The sequence below is a fragment of the Curcuma longa genome, chromosome 5 (genome assembly GCF_044706935.1).
Source record: "Curcuma longa cultivar G26 ecotype Majalengka, Jawa Barat chromosome 5, ITB_CL_G26_1.1, whole genome shotgun sequence".
NCBI classification, from domain to species: Eukaryota; Viridiplantae; Streptophyta; class Magnoliopsida; order Zingiberales; family Zingiberaceae; genus Curcuma; species Curcuma longa.
This window is the reverse complement of record NC_133865.1, coordinates 13,049,093-13,063,900: the sequence shown is the minus strand read 5'-3', so window position 1 is coordinate 13,063,900 and position 14,808 is coordinate 13,049,093. Positions and strand designations below refer to the sequence as shown.

General features: G+C 39.0%; 1 protein-coding gene and 1 pseudogene across 1 annotated transcript; both read left to right on the top strand.

The window, feature by feature from the left end:
* Positions 1 to 2,831: 2,831 nt before the first annotated feature.
* Positions 2,832 to 3,361, top strand: LOC141829910 (uncharacterized; annotated as a pseudogene).
* A 4,813-nt stretch (positions 3,362 to 8,174) lies between these two features.
* LOC141829180 (laccase-3-like) lies at positions 8,175 to 10,377 on the top strand. Its single transcript, XM_074716596.1, has 5 exons — positions 8,175 to 8,287; positions 8,369 to 8,520; positions 8,650 to 8,897; positions 8,988 to 9,116; positions 9,208 to 10,377. The coding sequence occupies exons 1-5, from the start codon at positions 8,207 to 8,209 to the stop codon at positions 10,305 to 10,307; spliced, it is 1,710 nt and encodes a 569-aa protein (XP_074572697.1). The 5' UTR covers positions 8,175 to 8,206; the 3' UTR covers positions 10,308 to 10,377.
* The last annotated feature ends 4,431 nt before the right edge of the window (positions 10,378 to 14,808 follow it).

The window sequence follows — 14,808 nt, the reverse complement described above, 5'->3', positions numbered from 1 at the left end:
CATCTAATTAGATCCATAACACTTGTTACATCCAAATCCAACTAACCTAATTAGCACAACTCAACCATTAAATCAACCTAACCTAATCCACTTGACATAACTCGACCAGATTAACTCAACCAAGTTGAATTAAATCCATAATCCATTAGAATTTTAGACACTTTTCTAAAAGAGGATGCAAACCTCATGAGAATTTAAAGTGAACAAATAATGCAAATGACATCATTATTAAAAATTGAATAATACGAGAGAGAAAGCTTCGGCTTGATGCTAGTCAGAAGTTAGATAGCTTCTCAACCAAGTTAATAAAGAAGGGAATGTAACTCTCGTGTTAGGAAACTTCAGCTCTAATTGTTATAAAAGATATGAGATTAATTATATCAGAGTAATGAGGGAAATAATTCTATAAATATAGAACTCTTTGCTCCATAATTTGAAAGAGCTTTTGAATCTTTCTGCGTGTGCCTAAACTTTGAACGAATTGAGATAAAATTTTTCTCACAGGGTAGATTGCAGGTCGTTCACCCTATCTTATGTGAGACACTTTTCAGATGGATTGCAGGTCATTTATCCTATATATATGTGTATTTGTATATGTACATTCACATGATATATTTCGTATTGGGTGGATTGTCGGTCGTTTACACCATGAACATATGATACATCTTTTTCGGATGGATTGTAGGTCATTCACCCGATTTATGCATGTATATGTGCATGCATACGATGCTTTTCATTACGAATTGATTGTAGGTCATCATTTACTCCTATATATGATGCATCCTTCTTGAATGGGTTGCAGGTCGCTTACTTTAAGATTTTTATTTATACATGATGTGTTCATATTAGGTGTAATGCAGGTCATTCATCGTTACTTATACGATATATCCTTACTGAGGATGTTATATATGGTTCACCTACTCAATAGGCTATGTTGAGTGATATATAAAATAAGACTATAATGTGTGTAATATTGGAAAATGAGAAATTAAGGAGAACTGATGAATATAATTCAGAAGACAATAAAAGATGAATGTTAAGGAATAATTATAAACTATGTTGTTGCTCTGACTTAGAAGTCATATATTAAGTCTTTTATTTTAATTATTAATTTTGTGGTCTCTAGGACAACCATTGATCATGTTTCTACTCGTTGAGGAAGAAAAAAAAACTCATAACTTATTTTTGTCATGCCTTGACTAGAGTAGGAAGACACCAACCTCTGAAGTCTTGCCATTTACAAAGGTTGCTCTGCCAAGTGTTTTCAAATCATATTCTTCAATTTACATGAACATAATATTCAGAAATATAAAAGATATACAAAATGGAAACATTATCATTTGTTATTTGATTACTAGTAACTGATTGTTCAAGTAAATACAAATATGTTTGCTTAGAAGTGCCATAAAAAATTTTAGATTTAAAATATTATGATAAATAACTAAAGATATATTTAAAAATTATTGACATATGAGTGGACAAATAATAAATAATAAATATTATTTATGGGAATGCTCTTAATATAATCATATTTATTATTTAAGTAGTGAATTAAGTGGATTGAACTTGAAGCTATAATTAGAATAGAAAAGGATTAGAATTTGAATAATATTGAGGTATTTGACCGCTTAGCAAAACTTTACTTGTTGGAGTATTCAGCTACGAACTAATTGACCTAATTGGATTTTAATATTTGAACAAGATATTAGAGATGGGGTGTAATGGTAGGAACCTAATAGAAGCCATTGGAGATCCATTGGAGTTTGTAGTGGTTAAATGATCCAGATGCTCATAGTGATGGTAGTTGTGGGACTCTAAAAAAAAGTTATCTCATAAAGAGTTTTGTAAACAAAGTGAGGAGAAAAAAGTTTCTACGAGTTGCTAAAGTTGTGAGAAGAATCTGACCAAGGTTCTTGTGCTCATTTCAATGGTCATTCTTTCATGGCTCTACATTACATTATTGATAATTGTGGTTATTACTGTGACTTGATAGATTTGTAGAGATTTCTTAGATATTCGAAGAAGAGAAAGAGAAAATTTAGGAATGACCCACCTAAGGATCATAGGTCGTAGAGTAGGAACAATTGTGCTTGCGTTTATGTTCATGTTTGTACTTGTGCTTGCATTTATGTCCATGTTTGCTTGTGTTCATGCGTTCATGCTTGTGCTTGCGTTTATGTTCATGCTTGTGCTTGTGTTTGTGTTTGTGCTTGTGCTTGTGTTTATATCCATGTTTGTACTTGTGTTCATGCATTCATGCTTGTGCTTGCATTTATGTTCATGCTTGTGTTTGTGTTTGTGCTTGTGATTGCATTTAGGTCCATGCTTATGCTTGTGTTTATATTGTGTGTGCATGTTCTATTATTTAAATATTTTATTAGGTACCAATATGGTTATAGTCAAACACAAATAAGATAGGCACATTGAGTTAGTTCTCTCTAGGTTCATTCAATGATCCTACACTATAGTTGAGAAATAGTAAGACTACATAGAATCCTATTGTTATATCTGACTGCGACTCTTGTCTCACATCTAGATTCTTGCAAAGTTTTAAATGACTTTAGAGATTGAATTACAAGTCGGTTGGGCTTTCCAACCTTAAACGGATGGTCAATTGACATCTAGAGGACCTCTTGTGAGCTTGTATTTTAGGTTTTAGAGATAGTTGAAAAGATCATCTATATTTAGTAGTGTTTGATTATAACAATAGTAGTCAAGTAACTCTTTTAGAGAGCAATATATAATCGAACTTGAAAATTTCTGATGTTGTGAAATGAAGTAGGTGAATGTAAATTACTTGGTGCATAATGCTTTCAGAGAGGGATGCAGAGATGGGGAAGATGATTAGACAAAGGTTGTTGACTGCTCAGAGTCGTCAGAAAAGTTATGCAGATAAGAGACGTAGAGAGCTAGAGTTCTCGGAGGGGGATCACGTATTCCTTCATGTATCTCCTATTAAAGGAGTAAAGAGATTTGATGTTAAGGGTAAGTTAACACCTAGATTTATTGGACCCTTTCAGATTCTTGAACGGGTGGGCCCAGTGGCTTATAGGCTTGCTCTACCACCTTCACTAGCAGGAGTTCATAATGTGTTCTATGTTTCAATGTTGCAGAAATATGTTTTCGATCCATCTCATGAGTTAGAGAGTTTGACGGCACCTCTTTATCCAGATGCTACTTATGAGGAGCATCCAGTCCGTATCTTAGAGCACAACAAGAGCACCAACTTCGAAAGAAGAGGGTGCATCTAGTGAGAGTAGCGTGGCAACATCACTCCGATAAAGAGGCTACGTGGGAGCGTGAGGAAGACATGCAAGAACAATTTCCTCATCTTTTTTCTTTCAGTAAACTACTAAACTAAACTAAAAATTTGGAGGACCAAATTTATTTTAAGGGGGGTAGGATGTTATATCTTGAAATAATTAAAAAGACTTAGTTAAAAATTTTAAAACTTGTTAGACCTTTATGCAAAAATATAAATAAAGGGTATTTAAAACCTCTCTAACTCCAAAACCCTAATGCACCCTCAAACTCCTCACGCTGCCGCCGCCATGCCGCTCCTTGTCGTCATCGTCGTCGTCGCCATCTGTCATCATCGTCGTGTCATCCGTCGCACGTCGTCATTGCTGCCACACATCGTCGTAACCGTTGCACGTCATCACAGTATTGCACGTCGTCGTCGTTGCAGCACATCGTCACAACCGTCGCACGTCGTCACAGCACTACCAAATTTAATTGAGGTGGAGTTTTTCTTGCTTGGCTCTTTGATTTCCTTCGTGCATGATTAAGTCTACGTTTTACAAGAGAATAACCTGGATCCCTTTCTTCCTGCTTGATCGTTATGGGTTTTTGCTTTGTTTTTTTTGGGTTCGGCACTTCACAGCAAGGACCAACAATTCTTGTCTTAAGAACATGCTTCTCTTCTTCATTTTTTTATGTCATAACTCCATGAAAGTAAGGCCCAATAATTTCTCAATGCATTCATAGATGACTAACTATCACAGATAAGATTGTTGATGATGCATTCATAGTTTTGGTTCAGAGTCCTTGCTATCCCATTCTTAAGACAACAATAAGCATGTATTGGTTTAGTACAATACCATTTGATAATCTCTGAGTTAAAAAAATAATAAGTTGCTGCTCACGGCGTGAGGACGAGTTTGTGTTTGTGTACAGACCATATAAGACAGAAAATTAATGGGGTATTTTGCCCTGAAGAAGCAAACAAAATGCAGCGGTAGTTGGTTTTGATTGTGGGCTCGAGTTTCTAACATTCTGATGAATTATTTAAGGTTTATATTCTATCTGGTAGAGGAAAAAATAAATTACATGCTTGTATATACTTCGATTTGCTTGATCATATCTTTGTCCTTGGTTGTTCTTTTATACGTGTTGTGTATCAAATTTTGCACCCTATAAAATTGATCAATGCCATTTAGATTAGGAAATTGAAAGATAGAGGGAATTTTAGATAATTTTCTAAAAGAGGATGCAAACCTCATGAGAATTTGAAGTGAACAAATAATGTAAATGACATTATTATCAAAAATTGAATAATACGAGAGAAAGCTTCAGCTCGATGCTAGTCAGAAGTTAGATAACTTCTTGACCAAGTTAATAAAGAAGGGAATGTAACTCTTGTGTTATGAAACTTCAGTTCTAATTGTTATAAAAGATATGAGATTAATTATATCAGAGTAATGAGGGAAATAACTCTATAAATATAGAACTCTTTGCTCCACAATTCGAAAGGGCTTTCAAATCTTTCTGTGTGCGCCTAAACTTCGAACGAATTGAGATGAAATTTTCCTCATAGGATGGATTGTAGGTCGTTCACCCTATTCTTATGTGAGGCACTTTTCGGATGGATTGCAAATCGTTCATCATATATATATATATATATATATATATATATATATATATATATATATATATATATATATATATATATATATATGTGTGTGTGTGTGTGTGTGTGTGTGTGTGTGTGCATTGTGCATTCATGATGTATTTCGTATTGGGTGGATTACAGGCCGTTCACACCATGAACATACGATACATCTCATTCAGGTGGATTGTAGGTCATTCACCCGATTTATGCATGTATATGTACATACATACGATGTTTTTCATTACGAGTGGATTGTAGGTCGTCATTTACTCTTATATACGATGCATCCTTCTTGAATAGGTTGCAGGTCACTCACTTTGAGATTTTCATTTATACATGATGTGTTCATATTAGGTGGAATACAGGTCATTCATCATTACTTATACAATACATCCTTGTTGAGGATGTTATATATGGTTTACCCACTCAATAGGCTATATTGAGTGATAGATAAAATAAGACTATAATATGTGTAATATTGAAAAATGAGAAATTAAGGAGAACTGATGAATATAATTCAGAAGATAATAAAAGATGAATGTTAAGGAATAATTATAAATTATATTGTTGCTCTCTTGATTATGTTTTCATGCACATCTCTTTAACTCCACTGTGCACTTAGCTTTGTGCTCATTCTCCTTTTTCTTTGACTACCAGGTAAATTGTTGAGATACATATATAACACTAGTGGAGTTATTTCAGAGATATGCATATAGTCAGGTATATTTAGTTAGTTTTACTATATTTTACTCTGACATTGTTACAGTTCACGTGCGAAAAGCGAAGCTAAGATCATAGTAAGCCTAGCTCGTATGGGGCATGACAAAAATTTTCGTCGTGAATTATTCTCGTAGTGATAGCTCTTTCCTCATTCATACAATAGCTTGAAATTAGAAAATTGAAAGATTATGAGGGTGTTTGGTTTTAAGTTGTAATTTTACAACGGAAAGTTGGGGTTGAAAATATGTAAATGTATAGTTGGGGTTTAGAAAAGGTTGAAAAAATGTAAATGTAAATGGAGTATTTGGTGAATATGAGGTTGAGTTGTATTTTGGATGTCCATTTACTTATTTACCCTTACTAAGAAAATTAAAAAATTCTTATATATTTTTCACAAGGGTAGATGTGTAATTTGAACTTTCAGGTTGGCAAAAAGGACCTCCACAGGTCCTTTTTGCCAACCCCCAATTTTCGATTATCCCAACCTCATATGTACATTCACTATCTAAACCCAAACACTCATCATATGTCCATTGTACAAATTTTGAGAACTCAACGGAACATTTACATCTGGAGAACCTTAAACCAAACACCCCCTATATTTTGTAACTGGAATCAAAATTCAAGAGTTTGATATTGTAGGATTGGTTGCCTAAATAGAATATTTTATCATTATATATATATATATTATATTTAATTATATTATTCACAATGGATTATAACTCTCTCATAACAGACATTTTTGAGAGGTTTTCTTTTTAATTTTCTAAAGTATTAGATGTATCATGTAGGTCTTCATGATGGAGAGAGATATGATGTGGTGATCATTACAGTAAAAATGAAATTCGCCACTCTAATAGTTCTACACGGTCGATCCCATGATCATTTGTGAAAAGGTAAATCGAGAAGCTGCAGTTGACTACTATGAGAGAAGGTATTGCCTCGGCTTTATCGTGATTTGATCCTTGTCTACTACAGTAAATTTGCTTCATAATAACCAATTCAACCATGACCCGAGATGTGATGAGTCACCCAGATGAGGAGGGAGCCGTATGGATTAATAAAAAATCATATAATGGAAGTTCACACACCAAATAATAAGATGTGTTCCGCTGAAATGAACATAGAGATATCACAAGGAATTGAAATTTACGTGTTACTATTAAGAGAAAGGAGAAGAAATTATTGAAGCAACTTGTTATTATAAAAAGTAGGGAAAGAGAACATATAAGCTTATCTAGAAAGATAGACAGATTTTTTTTAAAAAAATTATTCATAAAAATAATTCAAGAGGTGTGGGATATATAAATTATTTAATTTATTTCCAAAAGAATTTGGTTTTATGATTATTGTGGAAAATGATGTAAAAATTATATTACTTATAAGATTTAAAATTTATTTAGTTCCTTATGATTTAATTAATGGTTAAGTTTACTTGATCGATGCGTATATTTAGTCATACTAATTAATATTAATTGTATGATTTATTTATTGAGAAATTAATTATTTTTAATTTATTTGAAATGTGTTATTATTTATTTAAAGAAATACGTAAATGAGAAATATAGAAATAAATTATAATATAAATTTAGTGATAAGTTTTAAAATGAATTTATATATAAATTTATAAATGAATTTAAATATAAATTTATAAATAGAATCGTAAATATATTCATAAATGAATTAAAATTATTTTTTATATATTATTTGAGATAATGACAAATTTAAGATAAATTTAGAAACGAAATTTGAATTTGAAACTAATGTTATTTGGGCATTTTAAAAATAAATTTATAAACAACTTTTATTCTGTGTATAAAATTAGAAATAAAATATTTCATCTCAAAATAAAAAATAGTGCTTTCATAAATGAATTTTTGAGATGGAAATTTTCATCCCAAACTTTTTTTAGAGATGAAAAAATGATCTTGAGAAATGAATTTTTTGTATCAACATTTAAATACCACTAAATTATATTATAGATAAAAAATACAAACTTCGAAATTGTTTTGGGAGGTGAACTCTAGTCATGCAGAAAGACTTTAATGCCAATATCGTTTTCTACTTTACTGCCTTGTAAGTCAATCCCGTTGAAAAATATGCTGTCTCCTCTACCAAACCTAACCTAATCAAACTCACAACAATTCTATTCCCCAACTACCAAATTATAGAAAAAAGCGAATTTCTTTTTGGTAAAGAATGCAGAAGGTTCTTTAGTTATATTTGACTAGTGGGCTAGTTCAGAAGTCAAAAGGTGCAACGAATCATTTGGGAACCGCATGGATTTAGCGAATCTCATGTATTTGACTAGTGGGCTAGGTAATTCACATCAATGGCTGCATGCAGCAACTACTACAAGACTCTACAATCTGCTATTCGGTTTGGCCTCCTAAAAAAAAAAATCCCCAGAAAAAAGAAGTCAAAACCTAATCTTCCAACCTCAAACAAATCCATATGTCGCACCTCATGATTTCTTCTTCCCGTTTATTTATACTCCTGTGCAGAAAGCATGCATCACAATAATTCAGGATCGGAGGAGTTTCCAATTCCAACCGATCTAGTACCGGGGGAGTGATCTGAAGAATTAATTCAAGCATGTCCTTCTGCTTGCTGCTCTGCCTGCTGCTGATGTTGCTAAACCATGCCACTGCAGAAGTGCATCATCATGAGTTTGTGGTATGTCGACGACAGTAATGTATATATATGCATGATCAGTACCATTTTGGCAGCTTAATTACATAGCTAGGTTGTGAACAGGTGCAAACAACGCCAGTGAAGAGGCTGTGCAAGAGTCACAACATCATCACTGTGAATGGTCAGTATCCTGGACCCACCCTCAAGGTTCGTAACGGCGACTCGCTCATCGTCAAGGTCCTCAACCGCGCACAATACAACGTCACCATCCATTGGTATTGTTTAATTAATTATATATGTTATCGTTCTAACAACCCTAGCTATTTCGAGTCTATGACCAGGAAGGGTCTTATTATTACTCAATGATTTAGACACTTTAATTCACATAATCATTTTACTAATAGGCATGGAGTCCGGCAGATGAGAACGGCATGGGCCGATGGACCAGAGTTTGTGACCCAGTGCCCGATTAGGCCAGGAGGAAGTTACACTTATCGGTTTACCATCGAGGAGCAAGAAGGCACGCTGTGGTGGCATGCCCATAGCTCCTGGCTCAGGGCCACTGTGCATGGAGCTCTCATAATCTACCCTAAACTTAGCTCATCCTATCCGACGTTCCTTAACCCCAAAACAGAATACTCCGTCATCCTGGGTACGTATATTAATGCTACATTATATTAATTAACTAAATAATATAATTTACATTTTATTTATCTTTCGATGATATATCCACTTTTAACAGGGGATTGGTGGAACGAGGATCCCGTTCGTGTAGTCCGGCGAGCGACGAGGACAGGAGCGGCCCCAAATGTTTCGGATGCCTTTACGATCAACGGCCAACCTGGTGACCTCTACAAATGTTCTAGTAAAGGTTCGATACGGGAAATATTTTTTATATATTATTTATTTTTGTGAAAAATATATTTTAAATATTTTTGACATATATACGTTGACATGCGCAGAAACGACGGTGTTCAAGGTAACGTCGGGAGAGACGTACCTGCTGCGGTTCATCAACGCTGCCCTCAACAATGAGCTCTTCGTCAGCATCGCCGGGCACTCGATGACGGTGGTGGCCGCAGACGCGTCCTACACCAAGCACTTCACCACCTCAACCCTCATGCTCGCGCCTGGTCAGACCACCGACGTCCTGCTCACCGCAAACCAGCCGGGTGGACGCTACTACATGGCCGCCCACGCCTACGCCAGCGCGCAGGGAGTCGCCTTCGACAACACTACCACTACCGCCATCCTTGAATACGTCCACCCCTCCGGCTGTCCCAACGCACAGTCGTCCGAGGCCGGCAGCACCCGCAAGCCGGCATTCCCCGTGCTCCCGGCCTTCAATGACACCGGTGCAGCAACAGCCTTCGCCGCTGGTATCCGTAGCCCGGGTCCCGTGAAGCTCCCGGGCCCTGTCGACCACCACCTCTTCTTCACAGTCGGCCTTGGTATCTTCAACTGCCCGGCCAGGCGGCGCTGCGGAGGCCCGAATGGATCGCGCTTTGGAGCCAGCATGAATAACGTCTCCTTTCAGCTTCCTACCCGCCTCTCCATCCTGGAAGCGCACCACCGCGGAGTAGGCGGGGTGTTCACCTCGGACTTCCCAGCGGCGCCGCCGCTGCAGTTCGACTACACGGCGGCGAATGTGAGCCGAGGGCTGTGGCAGCCGGTGCGGGGTACGAAGGTGTACCGGTTGGAGTACGGGTCGGTCGTGGAGGTAGTGCTGCAGGGGACCAACATATTCGCAGGGGAGGAGCACCCGATGCACATCCACGGCTACCACTTCCACGTGCTGGCGACGGGGTTCGGCAACTTCGACCCGCAGCGAGACGCATCGGTGTTCAACCTGGTGGATCCCCCGCTAAGGAACACGGTGGGGGTGCCGGTGAATGGGTGGGCGGTGATCCGGTTCGTGGCTGACAATCCCGGGGTGTGGCTGGTGCACTGCCACCTGGATGTCCACATCACCTGGGGACTTGCCATGGCCTTCCTCGTCGAGAATGGCGTCGGCCAGTTGCAGTCGCTGGAGCCACCTCCGGCAGATCTTCCCCGCTGTTGATCAGTGCGATCGTCTGCTACAGCGTGCGGAAATCTGTCTTTCATTTAGAATTTTCAATTAATCTTTGTCGTGAATGCATTGTGCTCATTTGGGTTATCGATATCATTTGGTTTGAACTCCACGTGTCAAATTCAATGATGTAATTGAATAATTATTAAACTAATTAATTTACTTTCTTTCACGTTGTCCTGTTTTATTGATTTTAAGGCCTTTTTAAACATTTCTTTTACGTACCGAAGACTAATGGAGCATATAATTATTATTTTCTAAAAGAATATTAAAGATCACGTTTGAGTCCTGATTTATTAAATCTTTTTCATGATTAATGATGTGGTCGGTCTCGCCTGGCCCTATGTGGCGGGGAAGGTCAGTAATTCGCCTTATTTGGACGGCCCTGAGATCCACAGTCAGGAAGGTCTCACCTGGTCCTACGTGACTAGGAAGGTCAATATCTCGCCCTACCTGACCAGTCTCGGGGTTCACGATCCCAGTCTCAGGGTCTGGGGCATCCATGATCTTAGTTGCTTACCTGAGTCATGGGACCCTACACTCGGTCTCCCCGACCAGACGGTTACCACAAGGAGTCCCGGCACCACCTTGCCCGGCCAGCATCGGCCTTTCGTCTATTTGCCCGGGATAATGCAGCTACAGCCTGGCCCGAGGATACCTCACACTACTGGAGTGTTTCCCGGGCAACTCCTGGTGCAGCTCATTCCGATCAGCTTAACCCTTTCCACTTAGCCTGGCCGGGCATCTTGCCCGGCCATCCCGCCACAACACCTGGCCTGCCAGGTTAGAGGTCACGGTCTTCTTGCCCGGCCAGCTCAGGCCTTTACTATTCTTGCCCGGGACAACACTGTCTCAACCATTCCCGGGTCAACCCCTTTCCTTTATGCCATTTCCCGGGACAACACTGTCTTAATCAGGCCCCGGCCAGCTCCGCTTCCATATGTTGTTTCCCGGGTAATTAGTCCTCAAGCTCATCTCAGTAGGCTCAGACCCGACATATGCCTCGCCCCTTCGCTTGGGCACCCATACTCGACATGTGCATGCTGTTTAGTTTGCCCGGACCGCCCGGTCATTTACTTTGTTCATTTCACCCGGGTAAACCCAGTCCTCACTGGTCCCGGGTACCTTTTCCACTCTGACATCAACCCATGCTCAAGTCTTACTAACACCCAACTGCAATACCGACATCCAAGCGTGCGAACGGCTGCGCAGGGGAAGGCTGCGTCCATGTCCCTATGTCTCATCCTGTCCCTGCGGCTACTTTTCTACTTACAGCTAAACGACAAAGATGACGTGTGGCATCTCGTCGCAGAGCAGTCATAGGTGTATCGCCCTTGTCTCCTAGATGCTACCCTATCGGTACAGATGTCAGACACGTCCAGGCTTGGTCCCCCCGGATACCACCATAGTCTGTTCCCCTGCCAGATGGAATGTTCTATTCGAAGGTATATTAACTCGCACGCAGGTATTAATGACATATCTAATCTCTTGCATTCTAACTACTACTACTCTCTTCACCGGAGAACTGACTTGAGCGTCGGAATGGTCTGCCGGGATCCCCCGGCGCCAGCTAATCCGTTCGTTCGTGTTCATATCGTAGGTCTCCCTCCTACCCGGGCCCGCATCGATTGAGGTGGCATCTTCTTGACCGGTGGGTTGACTGTCGTCGATTTTTGACCGGAACAATTAATATAACCCCTCTAGCCATTAAAATAATTGACTATATTATTTTGTAATAAGATAGAACCTATATAGATCCAAGAAACATATAAGGGAAAAGTAACAACAAACAAAGTATTATCAAAGGCTAGACTCATTTTAGTTCGTAGCAATTTTATAGTATCGTTGCGTCATTGAAGCTTGAGCATATCGTCTCAGAGACTTGGATTTGTAGGATAGCACTTGAACAATCGAGGAGGGAGTTTTTTTTTAGCTTTGCTCGAATCCTACTTTTATTGCGTGATCCGGATGCCTAGATCTACTTTCGAGCACCTCCATCGAAGTCTATCCAATCCGACCTCATTGTTGACTTATCCATTTTCGGGCGTCTGGAGCACCTCCGGGCACTTGGAATGTTGACATGGTGACTACTAGAACAGACTTCACTTCAGCTACGATTTATCTTTCTCCAAATGCCTGGATCCCTTCTAGATGTCTAGATGATGATGTGTACCGACCAGTCAAAACTTGCCAACTCAACTACTCACTATGTTTTGCCCCATCCAGGCGCCTGGAACCATTCTAGGCACTTGAAACTCTTTCTCGACGCTTGGATCTGCCCTGAGCCAAACTTCAATTTGTTTTCCAATTTACGCCCCCTATATTATAGTGTTAGCAATAACATAGTATAATGAGTATGAACGATAGTTTTCAACTGCTCGGTCTCAACTTTCGATCTCCCATGAAATTTTACATTGGACTGATGCCTACTGCTATCTTTCTGAGAGCGCATCCTCACTACTCCACTCGGGAGAGTTTACTGTAGGATCGTTGGGAGCGTTAAAGGGGGTGAATAGCGCTTCCGTTGCATTTTTACACTGTTTGATAAAACTCGTAAAACTTTGTGTATATGAAATAGATAAGGTAGGGGAAAGAACACAAGTACACAGAAATTTTACTTGGTTCATATCCACAGGTTGCTACTCCAAGGCCCACGATCAAGAGATCGTTTCCGACGGACAATCCACTAAGTAACTCCCCTCTTACGAAAGGGAGTTAAGTGCTTTACAAAAAATAAGACCGGTAACATAGATACCGACTTAGAAATTCAGAACAAAAAAGTAAAGTATAATTATACCAATAGAACGTGTAGACTTCGATGTAGCTCCTCGACTTGACGACAACATTCCGGATGATATTTCTTCATGCAGACGGTCGTCGTTAGGTCGTATATTGATGCTTCAAGGGCTCTCTCTCGAGGCTCTTTTATTGAGTGATCCAGGTGCCTCGAAGCCTTTTTGGGCGCCTCCACCTTGTCCGTTGATCCATTATCGGCGTTGCTGACTCGACACTTCAGGGCGCCTGTATCCCTTTTCGGATGCCTGTATGCTAACATGGAGGTTCTAAATCAACATTAACTCCACAACGCCTTATCCAGATCGGAGTGTTTGGAATCTTTCCAAGCACCTGAAAGCTGAGGTGTCCTGATCACTGGGACTTTGCCACCTCACCGTGTCACGTCTCGAAAGACGGTCGTCCGAAAAATTTTGACAGCATCTCTCCTGTAACAATGACAATTTTCCTGAATACACTTTACATAAAGGCCCACACGGCCTATCCATAATACAATATATGAATTTATGAACTACTAAACACTAAGAAATGTGACCCACAGCCACTCACACATGCATAACAATATAAATCTAAACTCTACACAACAAGATAAACTCGATAATTCTATGAAAACAGAATTTATGCAAGCGGAAACATAACCATACCAAAATCCAAAGTAATGAATACAGCTCCACAATCACAGATAAGAACAACCATAAGAAAGCATACTGAAGACACTATAATCCAAAATACCGACACGAAATCATAAACTCGAAACTCCAAATACAGGAAGTAAAACAAACCACACATAAATCCTATATCCTCACGAAGATAAAATAGAAAATGTCCTGCTGTGAGATAGCATGACTGGCAGGATCTCCTCGGCCTCAGCTGTAATCTCCTACCTAATACCTCGAGGAGACAGAATAACTAGGGTTTGGGTGGTGAGTACAACATACTCAGTGGATAGAACAGAATAGACAGTACATGGTGAAAGATATATAATTAAGAACATAGGTACACAAATGAATAACAATAATTATCATGTGATCAATAATAACTCTGCTGGTAGCATGTAAACTAAAATGGATCCCATAAATGCATCAATCCATATGAATGATAATGTCATACTGATGTATCAATCAAGAAACAACCATATATACATCCACATCCAAATGCAATATACATATGGTTTAATACATATATATCAAGCACACAATGCAAGTATATGCATGATGTAGCTGCCTATACTCGCTCCAGTACTCATGTGTCTATATGAGACTGAGGGTGTTCGACATCCAAATGGTCATACATCCAACCCTACACTAAAGTAGCTTGGTGACCCAACAGTAGGTAGCCATCTATAGCTACGTACATCCTATGGTCAATATCTGTCCTCTAATATTCATCCTTGAGTATTACTCTCATACTCTCTGAATACCACCCCTCACCGGTGTTAAGGTCAGCACATTGACTCGGCTACGTACATGCCATACAACCACCATCACCGTGATGGAAATAGGAGAATCATAACCATCTAATATAAATATGTCACTACAGGCCAACTATCTATAACGATAGACTCACAACATTGTTGTTGGGAAATATTAGGAAACCCGTTCCGGTAAATCCTTGCAAAACAAAATTTTTTTCAGAAATAGATTTAAGTTGCCCTCATAGTTGATCAAACCAAGGTTTGATCAACGCATTTAGATCATTG